The sequence below is a fragment of the Panthera leo genome, chromosome F2 (assembly GCF_018350215.1).
Source record: "Panthera leo isolate Ple1 chromosome F2, P.leo_Ple1_pat1.1, whole genome shotgun sequence".
NCBI lineage: Eukaryota > Metazoa > Chordata > Mammalia > Carnivora > Felidae > Panthera > Panthera leo.
The window spans coordinates 76148086-76163800 of record NC_056695.1 but is presented as its reverse complement, the minus strand read 5'-3'; the positions used below and the strand labels follow the sequence as shown (position 1 = coordinate 76163800).

General features: G+C 42.0%; 1 protein-coding gene across 2 annotated transcripts in view; it reads right to left on the bottom strand.

Annotated features, from left to right (window-relative positions):
• Positions 1-15715, bottom strand: part of KHDRBS3 (KH RNA binding domain containing, signal transduction associated 3) — a 189386-nt gene that overhangs the window by 116278 nt on the left and 57393 nt on the right. For both annotated transcript variants that reach the window (XR_006198064.1, XM_042923128.1), the window contains exon 2: positions 10379-10497. Coding sequence is in view for 1 of the 2 variants with exons in the window: in XM_042923128.1 (XP_042779062.1) it covers positions 10379-10497 (119 nt within the window). In the remaining variant the exon portion in view is untranslated. The remainder of the gene's footprint in view (positions 1-10378; positions 10498-15715) is intronic.

The window sequence follows — 15715 nt, the reverse complement described above, 5'->3', positions numbered from 1 at the left end:
ATGAGGTCTGTCTGACCTGCCTGCACTTGAAAAGACCAGATCCCTGCTTGTATTAGCTCTATGGGCCACTTTGGATTCCAATGATTTAACTACTAACCCAATGGTTAAATAAATCCACATTTTCCTTGGTATCCAGAATACTGATCTTATTTGAATTAAACCAATGTCATAAATGCCAAATTCCAAACAATAGTTAAAATCTAATAACAGACTTGAGACCATGGCATCCACATGAAACGGAGTGGTCTCTTCAGAGGTAACACATTTATTCCTTGGCATAGCTAGTAACTGAGTCAAGCTCTGGATTACTGACAATAACTTTCATGATTCTCCTAATCGCCTCTAAAAATAACAATTGCTTTTACAGAGATGAATTTCCTAAGAATGAAAGTCATTCCAAACTTGTGTTTGAATCAATCATTCCTAAATTTTAAGAGGAATTTAACAACGGAAGACCTTTTATAATGCAGAACACCTTCCACTGTACATTCTAGTTGTTTCTTTACCTCTATGTTATAAGTCTTTCAAGGCTCCCTCCTGGCTGTATAAAATCCTAATGCCCACGGTACAGCGCTAAAGGCTTCCCAGACTACCTACTCCTCACCATTCCAACGACTGCTATGATCTACTATTGCCCATAATTATACCATTCTGGCCCAACAGTTTACTCTGCCCTCCCCAGATCTCTGCTTGCTAACATCCTGAGCTTACACTTAAGGACTAAATTTAATTCCATCTGTAATTCTTCCTCTAAAAATAGCAATTTTTTACATCTTGAAATTCTTATAGTGTCTGACTACCTCTCTTATGTTAATTCAGTATTTACCCTATATTATTTAGTGAAATGTACTCTGTTTCTTCTGTTAGAGTATAAATCCTCTGAGAATAATTAGGACCCATACTGGATTCATCATTTTTCCTACATAACAGTTTCTTAAGAAATACTTGGGGAATTCAGTTTATTTTATCCCAAACAAAAGGGCACTAATCAAGCCAGTTTTTATCAATTTTCTTTGCTACAGAAATTACTGTGACCTATTAAAGCTAGAGGAAAATATTATTATTTAAGTTTATTAATTTGCCAACCACAAATCAGTAAGTATTACTGGTAGCAGTTGAGATTATTTGGTGTTGCCACATTGACTATGATTTTAACATCGTGTTTACTTCCACATGGCAAAGAGCCCAACTAATTTAAACCTCAGCAACTCTAAAAATCAATGAAGTGTACAAGAACTTCTCCAGGAGATGATATAGGCAAAATCCATACACGCAGGCATACACAAATAATGGACAGTGTGAAATAATCTACACACCTCCTACTCTATTGGCTCGGGCTGAATTACAGTCTTTGGGTGAGTAGATGACAAAACAAATACAAGAAGCAAACTATCTGGTATATTAATGAGTTTGAAGTTGTTAGCGAGAAACTCCGAGACCACACCGGTCTGGCTGCCAGGGTGGGGAATGAAACGGAGGGTGTGAAACTGCAGGCAAGAAACCAATCTGGACGAGAACCTGTTACAGAAGACGGGTTAGGGAAGACCGTTAAGGAGTGGTAACGGAATGCAGACATGGAGACGGATGGTAATTAACTAACTGAGGAAGTGGAAATAAGAAATGTGTAAGTCACGGTATCTCACGAATGGAGGGGAAGGAGGTAGATGAAGGAGGAGCCAGCAGACAAAAAGCACACACTCATTCCAGGCGCGGGCACTTGGGTACACGTTGTCTGTCATTCAGCGAAATAAGGAACACAGGAAAAGGTCTACGTTTGCCAAGAAGGGGAGGAAAGAAGGTCATTTAAGGGCCCACCAAATCTAAGCAGGATGTGGGGTATCCAAGTGGAGGTGTCCAGGAGGTGCCTGGTCTGATGGGCAGCGGGGAAGAGAGGGAGGGAAAGAGAGAGACACAGAGGGGACACATCAGATGTCAGAAAGCTAGTACATGACTGACTATATGGCATAACACAAGAGGGACCGGCTCCTAAGCCCGAGTTCTTACCTCTCCCTAATGGCTTCTCAGTATCAACGTGTCCCTTGTTTCATGTAATTATGTGTCAATTACTTGCCGTGATAAGATAAAATGTCATTGTTTGGTCCGCGGTATGAATTTCTGCCATTTTACCCCCCTGGGCAGGGAATCCTCGAAGTGAGGGCCTATGCTTGTTCACATTTCCTGTATCCAGTGCCACCACAGTCCAGGCATTTTCAGTCGATCCGACTTGGTGGGGCCAGAGCCAAAAGAGTCAGTACAATACTATTATTTAAGACCTGTAACTCGGTAGTAACACCCTGCCAAGCGCTAAAAAGGATTTTACCTTTTGGCTCAGCAACACACAGACCTATCTATGGCTCCTCAGAAAGTAAGTGGTGGCAGGATCCAAGATTCGCACGTAACAATACTGATCACAGACTCTGATTTCTAAACGTGCTGTGTTGCGACCAAAGTACACCCATGGTAGCATTTCCAGTCTTTCGCTGCAATGCAGTTTTGGGGACCTACATATAACCACATTTTAGGATTATTTATTTGGCTCAACAAAACAGTCGTAGTAATAATAATAACCCCCCAAGACAACATGAGTCAATTCTTTCAAGAACCCTTCAGTTTGTGCCTGGCTGTTTTTGGAGTCCACTCAGCAAATCTAAATCTAAGTTCAAGGGCTGCTTTCCAGGTCAATAAACAAGAACTTCAAAGAGAGTAAGGGAAAAGTTACCACATCAGATTTGAAATTCCCTCATAATATGGGTTTCTGAATGCTATCTTATTTGCAAATACCAATTTAACTAATTGTCATGACACCAGCACGTGTCACAAGATCCCCAGGGAAAACAAGGAAAGTAGCCTCTCCAGGTGCATCCCTCCCTCTCTACTTACGACCACACAGCCCTCGGCTCCCTGTGAGGTGTGGGCTGTTAAGGTGGCAGGAGAGGTTTGGCGGAGAAGGCAGTGTGCGGTCAAACAATGGCCTGATGGGCCAGTGTGTTCCCTGAGGTTCTGGAGTCCAGAGTCGCCTTCCTACTTTCTCACGGGGTCCCGAAAGTTAACGCCTACCGGGAGGGACAATAACAGCGACTTATCACAAATACGCGTCTTTGAGCAATTTGTTTCAGTATCGGGCTTCCTTCCTGTCAACAAGTTTCAAAATCCCCCACTAGCCAGCCATGTTAATTTTGGCAATGGCGCTCATACAGCAAGAACTAACGTACAAGTACATTTTACCACTTTATTTCTACAGGCAAACTAGCAACTGGACACCAAAAACAGACATTATTTTCACATAAATCCTCTGGAAAAAAATATCATACATGCCTCTGAAAATCAATTAGGAGTCACAGAAAAGGCAAGTTTTAACATACCAATACGACTGTCAAAATATTCACTACTGTGAGAAATTTTTAAACCCATGGAGACTTCTACGGAACAGAAAATTCATGGATTTTTCCTTGTCTGTAACATGCTATGAGGGAAAAATGCAAACCAGTTTCAAACAAAGAGAGTTTCCCTGCGCTTTAGTTCAAACTCCAGGAGGGAACATGTTTCTAGAAGTTACATCTCTTCTCTCTCTCAAAGATCCATAACCTAAGAGCTTCTGTGAAAGAGCAAATGTATCGAATTTAAAATAGGCACGTAATTAGGAAAACATTCAATGTAACCAACCATGTTGATTAATATAATGTTGCCTGAAAACAGAACGTATGCATTAGAATGCTTCGGGGTGAAACCACAGCTACCAAATTCAGCAAATTAATAAGCCTGTCTTAAACGTGTAACTGAAACGGACAGAATCGAACTCAGTTCACTAAATCTTAATCATAGGGCAAAGGTATCCTCCAGACTGACAGTCTCAGGACCATTTCTTCCCCCAAACGGAAGTATTTTTTATCCCAATTATAAAAGCTGCACCAAATCGCTGACCATTAAAATACGGAAACACGTAAAGCAGAAAACACACATATCCTAGCCTCTGGAGAACAACTGCTGTTGAGTCAAGTCGTTGTTTTTTTTTCCAAATAATTGTCCAAACCGGTTACCGTCAGCTTTCTAGGTCGCTCTTTTTTTTTTTTTTTTTTTTTCACTCAACACGGTCACACACCGCTTGCCACAGCAGGAGGGCGTGCATGCGTGTGTCCTGCCACACGGAGGTGGATTTCATCTCAGCTGGCGGCTCATTCTCCAAGTGGTTCTTCCACCCCAGCACCACTCTGCCCGCGCCACGCCCTGGGCTCAAAAGAGCCCACCTCATCCTCGGTCACTTCCTGTTCTAGCTCCACAGCCCTTACGGGCCCACCCCACCCCACGCTCCGCTCCCCTCTCACTTTATCCTAAATCTTCCGGAAGATCCGCACCTCTTCCCGAAAGTAACCTGCTGAGCCAAATAAAGCGGCTTCCGGTTTTGCAACAGCCCTCCGCCCTGTGTTTCCCGGTCACGGCCACCCCTCTACCTCGGCCCGTCTTGCTTCTGATTCTAGCCAGCTAGGCCAGCCCCCCCAAGAGAGGCCACCTTAGGGAAGGCTTCTCTGAGGGTGTCAACATGACCCTCCCGGGGCACCCCGACACTGAACCTCGCACGCTGCGTTACAAACCTTGAGCTGTGCGACTGCGCTCCCCGCCAAACAGAAGGCCCCGTGACAAAGAAACGTGTCTTAGTCACTTCTGTTTTCCCGGTACAGTAACTGGCTCACAGAAGACCCTCGATAAATATTAGATATGTGAATGGAGGCACGGACCGAACGATGAATGAAACAGAATAACAACAACAACAAAGGAACGTAAATCTAAAACGCAAAGCGTCTGTGGGTTCTTAAAGGCAGGGCACCCTGTTCCGATGGTGATTTGGCACTCACACCGCCTCTGGTCGCTGCTCAGCACCAAGGGTAAGAGTTCATCCACCGGAAGACCCTGGACAACAGTTTCTACAGCTTTAAGTCTTAAAAACAAAACAAAACAAAACAAAACATAAAACACTGTTTACTCTGAGTTTCACACTGCACAAGCTCTGCCATATGACGCAAGAGTGAAGGTGCTTCGGCTCTGAGTGCCAAAGACTCGCGTTCAGGGCTGTCCAGTGAAGCAGGAGCAGAAGTGGTTCGTTAAGAGAAAATGTTCGGCTGATGGAAATCCTTGGATTAGATGGAGTTTCACAAGTAGCACTTCCGTCCTACCCGGAGGCTGAAGGTGTACGGTCACCGGGGCCGCGCGTCAAGCTGGGCTGCCCCCAGAAGGCCAGGCGGCCGGCCTCCTCCGGCCCAGTCTACTCACTGACACCAGCGAGAAAGCCTTTTCTTAGAGCTGGTGCAAGTGCCACACTAGCCTCTACGGAGGCCTGGCTTGAAACTCCTGTGCTCAGCTATGCTAAGCAGCAATCTCCTCCCTCGGCACTCTGAAAGCGGCGGGCTGCTAAGCAGCCAAGTCCGATACCGGAAGTGCTCGAAACAGTCTCTGCTCTGCGTCAGATGCAGAAATCCTCATTTGTCTTCCCCCACTCTCGTCCACGCTGACAGCGAGATCTTATTTCATATACTTTTATTCAACTCGCTCGTGTACAGCAAAGTATTAATTCCAGATTAATCATCTACTGGGCTATGAACTATTTAAAGACAGGGAGAGTCTGCTCATCGTTCTATCTACTGCGTATTGAGCACCTCGGGTATTGAGCACCGTGATCAATTTATAAAGGCTTCCATGAGCCATGTTTTGTTTAGTAATGAGTCTGCCTATGAAATGTCCGCAGCGTAGATTTCTCTTTACCAAAAATGTACATCCTCAGTCCTGCAGGTATGGCTGTGTAGGTTCCTAAGAGGCTGACCGTCTATACAGTTACATATGTCATATATACACATAATACATATGATATATATAAATGTATAGTATATATAATATAATATAATATAATATAATATAATATAATATAGTTAACTATAAATTGTTCAACTCTAAACAAAGTACAAAAACCAATTATCTGACGCCTCTGGAGAATGACCAAAACAAGGGGATTCTGAAAGGGAGTCAAAGCTCGGAAGAAGGGAACAGCCTGGGCATATTTACTGATGTTAGAGTTTTTAGCCTGAATGGCAGAGTCTGAGGCAAGCACAGTGAGGAAATGTGAGGGAGGGATATGAGGAAAGACAGCCGGAGACGAGGAGCCTCCAAGTTTGTACAAAAATGCACCCAAATCTCTGGTAACCCCAGGACCATGTATGCCAAAAACAAACACAAAAGTCAAACTAAGAAAAGAACAGAACTGAGATCTGTATGCCACCCAACAAGTCTGTGGTCTTGGATCCAAAATTACCAACATTCCTCAAGAAACAGAATAGAATCCAGTGTTTTGACAAGATAACACTCAAAACACCCAGGATACAATCCAAAGTTACTCACATGCAAAAAGTTGTAACAATATGACTCATTATCAAGAGAAAAGCTTATCAATTCAGGTCAAATCCAAGATGACTAAGATTTTAGAACTGGAGACTTTAAAGCACCTATGTTAACTGTGCTCAATAACACAAAATAATGTTAACACCTCTAACGAATAAAAAGCAGAAAATCCCAGCAGAGAAATTTTTTTACACACACATTTATCTATGAATCAAATAATAAATTCTGAAACAGATCACTACAATACTTGATAATCCCTGAGTTTAAGATAAGACAGTAGAAATCCAATCTGAAGAGTGGGGGATGGGATGGGGGAAACTATAATAAAAGAGGAAAACGCCACAGGAACCGTTTTGAGAATATCAAAAGGTTGAATACATATGTAACTGCTCTCCAAAGGTGGGGAGAGAAAGGGTCATAAAAAAAGCATTTAAAAAAATTACAGTTAAAATATTATGATGAAATGGACAAATCCCTTTGGGGAGGAAGAGAAAGATCACAAAAGATTAAAAAATTCTCATTAGTGCCATAATTAACTATGAACTGAATTATGGGGTGCCTGGGTGGCTGACTTGAGCTCAGGTCATGATCTAACGGTTTGTGGGTTTGAGCTCCGCATTGGGCTCTGTGCTGACAGCTCAGAGCCTGGAGCCTGCCTCAGATTCTGTGTCTCCCTCTCTCTCTGCCACTCCCCTGCTCACACTGTCTCTCTCTCAAAAATATATAAACATTAAAAAAAAAAAATTTAAAGACCCTGAATTCACCATCAAACTTCAGGCCCATATGGTTTCACTGCTGAATTCTATCAAATACTGAGGACAAAACAGCACCAAACTTATATTCTTTGGGAGTAGGAAGAGGAGAGGAGAGGAGAAGAGAGGAGGGGAGGGGAGGGGAGGGGAGGGGAGGGGAGGGGAGGGGAGGGGAGGGGAGGGGAGGGGAGGGGAGGGGAGGGGAGGGAAGGGAAGGGAAGGGAGGGAAGGGAGAAAAATGAAAAGAAAGGAAAAGAACAAAAAGAAACAGAAAAAGAAAAAGAAAAAGAAAAAGAAAGGAGTACTTCTCACTTTATGAATCTGGCATAACACTAAGATCAAAATCTGACAAAGATGTTATATGTGAAAAAAAAATATATATAGGCCAGTATTGCTCATGAACACGATGCACTTGAATCCAACAATATATAAAAGGGATAATAATAAGTAGGGTTTAACTCAGAAATGTAAAGGTGGTTTAATTTAGACGATCAATCAATAAGATTCACTACATTAACAGTGTAATGGAATAACATTCTGTGTTCATTTCAATAGACATAGAAAAGGCATTTAACAGAATTCATCACCTACTCAGGATCAAATCTCAGCAAAACTAGCTAGAAGGGGACTCCCTCGACCTAACAAAAGGCATCTACAAAAACCCATGGCTGTTACCACTCTTAATGCTTTCTATTTTGGGAAAAAGGGAAGAAGGTCTAATCACACTACTTGTACTCAAGCATTAGAGATACTAGCCAATACAATAATGCAAGCTAAATAAATACAAGCATAAAAACTGGAAGGAAGGAAGGAAGGAAGGAAGGAAGGAAGGAAGGAAGGAAGGAAGGAAGGAAGGAAGGAAAGAAGTAAACTTTAGGTGATAAGATTACACACACAGCATATCCTAAGGAATCTGTGAAACAACTCACTAAAACAAGTGAATTCAGCAAGGTAGCAGAATACAAGGTCAACTTACAAAGTTTTATACTAGAAGGTTAAAAATTAGAAAACAAAATTTTAAAATATTCATTTGACAATAGTATCAAAAAACATAAAATATTTAAGAATAAATTAAAAAACAAGTAAGACCTTTATCTTGAAAGGTACAAAATGCTGCTGATAGAAATTAAAAATCTACAAATGGAAAGATATACCATCTCAAGGAAGAGAAGATTCAATGTTGCTAACATGTCATATCTCCCTAAACTAATCCACAGATACCGTGCAGCTGCAATCATTATCCCAGCAGAGTCTTTTGTGAAAATTAATGAAATAATTCTTAACCTTACGTGGAATTGCAAAGGACCTATATCTGAGCTATCCTGAAAAAAGAAGGACGAAGTTGAACAGGCCACATCACTTAACTTGGCGTCTTATTACAAAAAGCTACAGTGACGGAGACAGTATGGAAGTGGCGTAAGGATCCATGAACAGATGATCGACGTGAAAAAGACACTGCACACAAAGGACTCTCGCTTACGTAGTCCTGTGATTTTCATCAAAGGTCCCAACACAGTCAGTGGGAGGAAAGCATCTCTCAAACAACGGTACTGGAAAACCAGATATCCGTATGGAGAGAACTTCTGACCTTTTAGTATCACAACATACACATAATTTCCGATGTACCACAGACCTAAAGCTAAAAGCTATGATGGTAAAGCTTTTAGAGGAAACACAGGAGACGAGATTTATAGCTTCAAGACAACGCTAACATTCCTTTGAGGTCGCCAATTTGTTAGTTCACAGAAGGTAATAATCAGAAAAGAAAAGAAAAAACCTGATATACTAGGCATCATCAAATTAATAACTTCTGCTGCTCACAAGACACTAGGAAGACTGTAACAGGAAAACCACAGACTGAGCCAAATACTCACAAAACATGTCTAACAAAAGGCTTATATCCAGGACATATAAGAAAGCTCCTACAACTCAATGATGAGAACACATGCATCCCATTTACAAACAGACAAAGGACTCAAAAAGACACTTCAAAGTAGAAGATGCATGGGGGTGCCAGGGTGGCTCAGTCAATTAAGTGTCCCACTCTTGATCTCAGCTCAGGTCATGATCTTACGGTTCGTGGGATCAGGCCCCACACAGGCTCTGCACTGACAGCGGGGAGGGAGCCTGCTTGGGATTCTCTCTCTCCCTCTCTCTCTGCCCCTCCCCTGCTCACACGTCCTCTCTCTCAAAATAAATAAACATGAAGAAAACAAAAAGATACGTGAATGGCCAGTAGGTACGTGAAATGCACACATCATCATTAATCATCAGGGAAATGCATATTAACACCACAAGAAAATACCAATATACAATGAGGACGGTTAAAATTAAACAGATTGAGAACATCAGACACTGATGACGACACAGAGCCACCACACCTGGCTGGCACTGTTCCTGGAAATGTAACAAGGTACAATCACTTTGGGAAAAAGTATGGCAATTTCTTGTAAAATTAAGTGCATAGTAATTTAAATCTTAAGTATTTCCTTGAAATAAAAACATATCGTCACAAAATGTATGAAAACCTGTATGAAAATGTTCGCAGCAATTTAATCTATAATTCATTTGCAACGAATAAGTAAATTGTGGCATATTCAAGTAACGGGACTACTATTCGGCAATCAAAAGAAATGAACTACTGATGTATACAAACAGTAGGCATAAATCATGTAGTACATGAACTCTCAAAAGAAAGAAAAACAGGATGAAAAGAGTATCAACGTTATCAAGTCATGCCCAATCTAAAATGATCAAGATTTCAGAATCAAAGAGAGACTTTAAAGCACCTATCATAATCATGCTGAATAACACAACATTTGCAATACACGAAAAATAGAATATTTTTCTAGAACAGAGTAGATAATATTTTGAACATTTATGTGTTTAAACCCTATGCTAAGCATTTACTATGGATAATCTTATTTCATTCTTAACAATCCGGCCTCTTACAAATGAAGCAGCTAAAGTGGAAAAATTAGTTCTGTAGGTCATCCAAAGTCACATCACTGGTATGACTCAGAAACACGCCTTAGGGCTCCTTAACTCACACTAAAGTCAATCAGAAAAGATAAGATCACTAAATAAGTTTCTCATTAACTTCACAAGTACCTCTGTGCTGGTGTGAGGTGAAGGAGGGCTATGCTAAGGGAAGACGCCTCGAGAAAATATCAAACGATACAAATTAAACACCTGCTCCCTTGGGATTAGGCATACCACACCTGCAGACCTCACTGTCTTACCTTAGGGAACTGCTTTACAGGAATTAACACTTTCTGTCCCAGCTTCATGTTCTTATTAATCACCACATCGATGTACTTTTCTTCGTCCTTGCCTTCTCCTTTCTGAAACTTTTCTATTTCTGTGGAGGAAAAAAGATAACCATGAAGTATGTGACTTAAACCCCAGAGGTTGGGAGTTCTCACTAGGTCTACTGCGGCATGAAACCAAAGACAGAAATACGGACCATCAGATCAATAGGAGTTTTTCAAGTGACGACACGTTCCCCATTTTACCAATCGTTCCTCGCCAGTACAGCAGGAAAAAGGCATAAACCATGGCTCTGACAAGTCCAATCTCCACAGCCCATGCTAATGAAGGAAGCAAAACGAACCAGTTATAAAACAGACACAAACAAAACGAAATTTCTTGGGGCCTTGTGGAATCCTAGACAGAGGCTGCTCAAATAGCTAAGAAAAGCCAGAGAGTATTCTCTGTTCAGCGTTACAAGGATATGACTCCCTATTTATCGGCTCCTCCTGGCTCTCCAAGGCTCACACCAGCAGGAACTGATTCTTTCAGATGGCATTAAAAGCCCTAGACGGCTTCTGTCAGTTGACGTCCCCAACCAAATCTACCCTCCTAGTAAGCGACACGGATCAACTATACACTCCGGTCTTCCCTCACGTTCCTTTCTCTACCTATAATGTTATTATTTCAATTTCACACATCTCCTTCAAGATTCAGCCACATCAAACACTATTTTTTATGTGTGACTATCCCTCTCACCAATGGGGCAGGAGGGGAAGAACCGGTCACTTCCACCTCGATACTCACAAAACACTCTACATACAACTCTACCGTAACTCCTAGATGACAAGAAAATGTGGTTCCTCCATACTGTATCTCTGTTACAGAACGACGTTTGTGCCCCCCATTCATATGTTGCAATCCTCACCCCGGATGTGATGGTCTTAGGAGATGGGGCTCTAGGGAAGTGATCAAATCAGGGGGGTGGCGCCCTCATGAAAAGGATTAGTGCCTTGTGAAAAAGAGCCCCCACACCTCTTTCACCCCCACGGCCACATGAGGACACAGCGAGAAAACTGCCATCTATGAATCAGGAAGTGAGCCCTCACATGACACTGAATCTGCAGGCATGTTGATCTTGGACTTCCAGCTTCTAGAACCGTGAGAAAGAAACTTGTGCGGTGTCCACGCTCCCCAGCCTACGGTATTCTGCTATACATCCCAAGCGGACCAAGACATTCTCCCACTGGAACATAAATTTTACATAAAAGTCTGTTTCTTCCTTCAACGAATGTCTACCACAAAGCACACACTCTGCGTACCTTCCAGATCTTGGAAAATATCAGTACGCGGTTTCCCCTCATTGCTGCCTGTAGCGTTTGGCTGCTTAAGAAGAACACCAACAGGTGCTTGAACGAGCGCTGGCTGAGTGTGTACACGCACTGTTCCCTCCGCAGGCCGGGCACAACCTACCCAGCACGGAGAAGGCCCAAAGACGGCGTTGGTTGTACAAAGGGCGCACACCTTCGTTCGTTTTGCTTGCGGGGCTAGGAATACCAGTATTTAAAATAGGCCACAGTCAAGACATAATTCAATCCTCAGGCAAACAGGAAGCTCAGAAAGGTTACTTTGCTAATAATAAATGATAAAGGTAGGATTTCTCTCCAGGTTTGTCTAACTAGAAAGACAGTGTGCCACTGCAGGCTCGCCCACCACGTCTTCTGTCATTTGAGACAGAAAATAAGATTTTCATGGCACCTCAGGAGAAAAGGAGGATCTGCTTACATCTGGAGGCTGCCGTCACCACTGAGGAGCCGGGTGGCGGGGACGCCTCCTCGCGATAATTGTCCATCCACCTACCCCTTCATTCCGCTCATTAGCACTAACCCCCCAGCTGTCTTACTTGTATGCAGAGCTAGACCTGATCTCTCGCCTCCACAGTGACAGTCTTGACACCTATCACGAGAGTTCTGAATAAGGTCCTCCTCACCATTTTAACAAGTGTCAGAATAAATTGTTCCTTAACAATGCACGGTAGAAAGTCAGTGTATATGTGGGACGCGATGAAAAATATATATCTGGCCTTTGTCCCAAGTTCCTGGCACAGACCTCCTAAAACCCTACAAATTTCCTGAGTGATAGGAGTGCATTTTATCATTCCTAACAAGCCCCTTTCAGCCATACCTGCCTTTATGCTAACGAGATGACTCTTGGAGGAAAAGGGGGCCGCTTGCCAGAAAAGCCAACCATGTGGAAAAACAAGCAAGGGCCAAGCTGGCACGTTCAGCACTCCCACCTGTGGGGACAGAAGAGGAGCTAGAAATGGGAGTTCAATCACCAATGACCAACGATTTAATCAACTGTGTCCGCATCACGAAAACTGTAAAACCCCCTCAACAACAGAATCTGGGGAGCTTCCGGGCTGGTGAACACAACCACGTGCTGGGAGGGTGGTGTGCCTACAGAGGGCATGGGAGCTCCAAGCGCTTCCCCCAACACCTTGCCCTGGATCCCCTCCTTCTGTTTGGCTGTTCCCGACTTGGAGCCTTTAGAACAAACCACAACGGTGAGTAAAATGCTTTCTTGAGAATCCTGTGAGTCACTCTAGCGAATTACCCGACCTGAAGACAGGTCATGGAACCCCCAAACTTGCGGCTCGTCAGACGGCAGTGTGGGTGGCCCGGGCACCCCACCTGCAGCTGACCTCTGAAGTGGGGTGGCCTTGTGGGATGCGGGCCTCACTCTGCGGGGTCTGCCCTACCTCCAGGAGTCGGTGTCAGCACTGAATTGGATCGAATTGCTGGGCACGCAGCTGGTGCTGGAGAATTGACTGGTGTCAGGAAACCCCATACGACAGGGATTAATAAGGTGGTGGGAGGAAGATGGGGGCAAGCAGGAAAAGTCCTGAAGACAAAAAGAACGACTGAGAGAAAGGAAAAGACATCAGCTCTGCAGCTTCTGACCAAGGCGTCCAAGAATCAAGATTAATACGAAGCCTCCAAATAAACTAATGGATTATTTTGTCTGCTTTCTTGTGTTATCCTAGGTTTTGATCCTGGAAACTGACTCAAAACAGAATCTGTATGGGAACAATGAATCTGCATGAAAATAGACGGGCGTGAAATGCAAAGACGTACTTAGATAATCTTTGTTAACTGCTGTTGAGAAAACCTTTTAAGAGTACTTTTGACTTTCTTCTCTCAAAGTACAATATATACATGGTAAAAATTTAAAACGGTGCAACAGGATATAAACTTAAAAGAAAAGGTTTCTCCTATACCAATACTCCAGAAGTAATGGTTATAACAATTTTATATACTCTTCCAGAAGTTTTCCACAAATAAACACATATGCATATGCCCATATGCACACACACGCGCACACATATGCACACACACATGGGGTTTGGAAACTAGAACTACTGGTGGAAATAAGCTAACCTAGTTTTGTTTTCCTCAGTAAAGAACAATAAGTCACACTTTATCTGCTCCATCGAGTGTAACAATTCACGACTTCAGCTTTAATTAGAAGAAAATTCATTCCACATTTTTACTTATGCATTTATGGTATAACTGGAAATGCCTTTAGCATAAAAGATTCAACAAAATTAGATATACTGAAACTTTGTAGAAAGAAAACAAGGAACATTTAATGAACATAAATGTTCATTAATAGAAGTGTAATTACCTGTTTTTTTAAATATTTATTTTTGAGAGGGAGAGAAAGAGGGAGAGGGAGACAGAGCATGAGTGGGGGAGGGGCAGGGAGAGATGGGGAAACACAGAATCTTAAGCAGACTCCGCACTGTCAGCACAGTGCCGGACACAGGGCTCAAACTCAACGAACCCTAAGATCATGACCTGAGCTGAAGTCAGACGTTTAACCGGCTGAGCCACCCAGGCGCCCCGTAATTACCTATTTTCAAATCACACTGTATTTTTATGATTTGTGAAAACTTATAAGCATAATATATAATTCCATAATCAACATTCAAATGTTATTCCTTGCATCAATGATATTGATATGAAACAATTTAAGTACCACGTAAAATCATAAAGGTTAAAAAATTAGAAAAAAATTATTTGAGATACACCTATGACTTTGAAAAGGCAAATAAAAATTTAAAAAATATATGCTACGTAATTTCCTTCTCTAGACAGTCAACTCTGAAAATCTTATGTTGCTAAAATATCTTGCTACCTTAAGTAAGCTTTGAATTATGTTAATATATAATATTTCACTGTTTAAGACTTATCTGAAAATTGTTGAAGCCTGATGCCACACCACATGCATGCTGGTCTCCAGGTAGTGGAACTAAAACACCACACAGCAATAGAAGCAGCCAAATCCCGTGCCTGGGGTCAAACACACCTCACTTAAATCATGGCCACTATACTTGTCCAAAGCCCTCCAGCTACCAAATTCAAATTGCGCGCGCACGCGTTTGTGTGTGTGTGTGTGTGTGTGTGTGTGTGTGTGTGTGTTTTCTAGGCACTATTCATTCAGTCAACAAGTCTCGGTTTTCCAGTTGATTGAGGATTATAATAAGTAGTTTGATGTTTTCATGAAAAATCATGAAATTACATTTAATAAACAATGCAAAAAAAAAAAAAAAAAAAAGGCAGGGGTATTGTACGTGATCTATGAAATCATGGAACAGCTTTCTGGTATTTATGCCTGTCCCTAACTGGGAGTTTTATTTTCCAAAACCCAAGTGACCACCTCACTGATCTTCTCTAGGGAAGGGAAGAGAACATAGCTGACACCACCAAGGTGGACATAACCTTTTAGTTAATTGTAGCCAGTGAAGACCAACCATAGAGAAAATCTAATCAGGTTTCTGAGGTCGAATGCATGGGGGACTTGACTTTCACTAATCCCCAGATTACCTTTGTTACCACACAGTTCGATGCACCAATGCCATCTCCCAGCTCAGAAACAATAAGCAAATGTGTGATTAGGTTTTCGATGATGTCGGGGATTAAAATGTTATCTTTTCAAATGCTTGACATCAAATTTCTGTCAGCCCAGAAATCTAGTGTCAGTTAGAATGTCTTTTTTATTTGTTCATTTCTTTTTTTGTGTGTTTTTGCCTTGGGCTAATACAGAGCTTCCTAAGCAATGGCCACTTACCTTTCTATTTTAACCCACCAAATACAGTAAAATCTACTAATCCTCTAAAAAACAGCCAAATAGTCTTTGGATTTACATAAGTTACATTTTCAATATTTATTTAAAACATTAAAAATGTTGAGCACTGTAAATTTTCATTAAAAAATGCTTAAATTCTCTCATAGAATCAAGCACATCTAAATTGATACTTTCCTTCT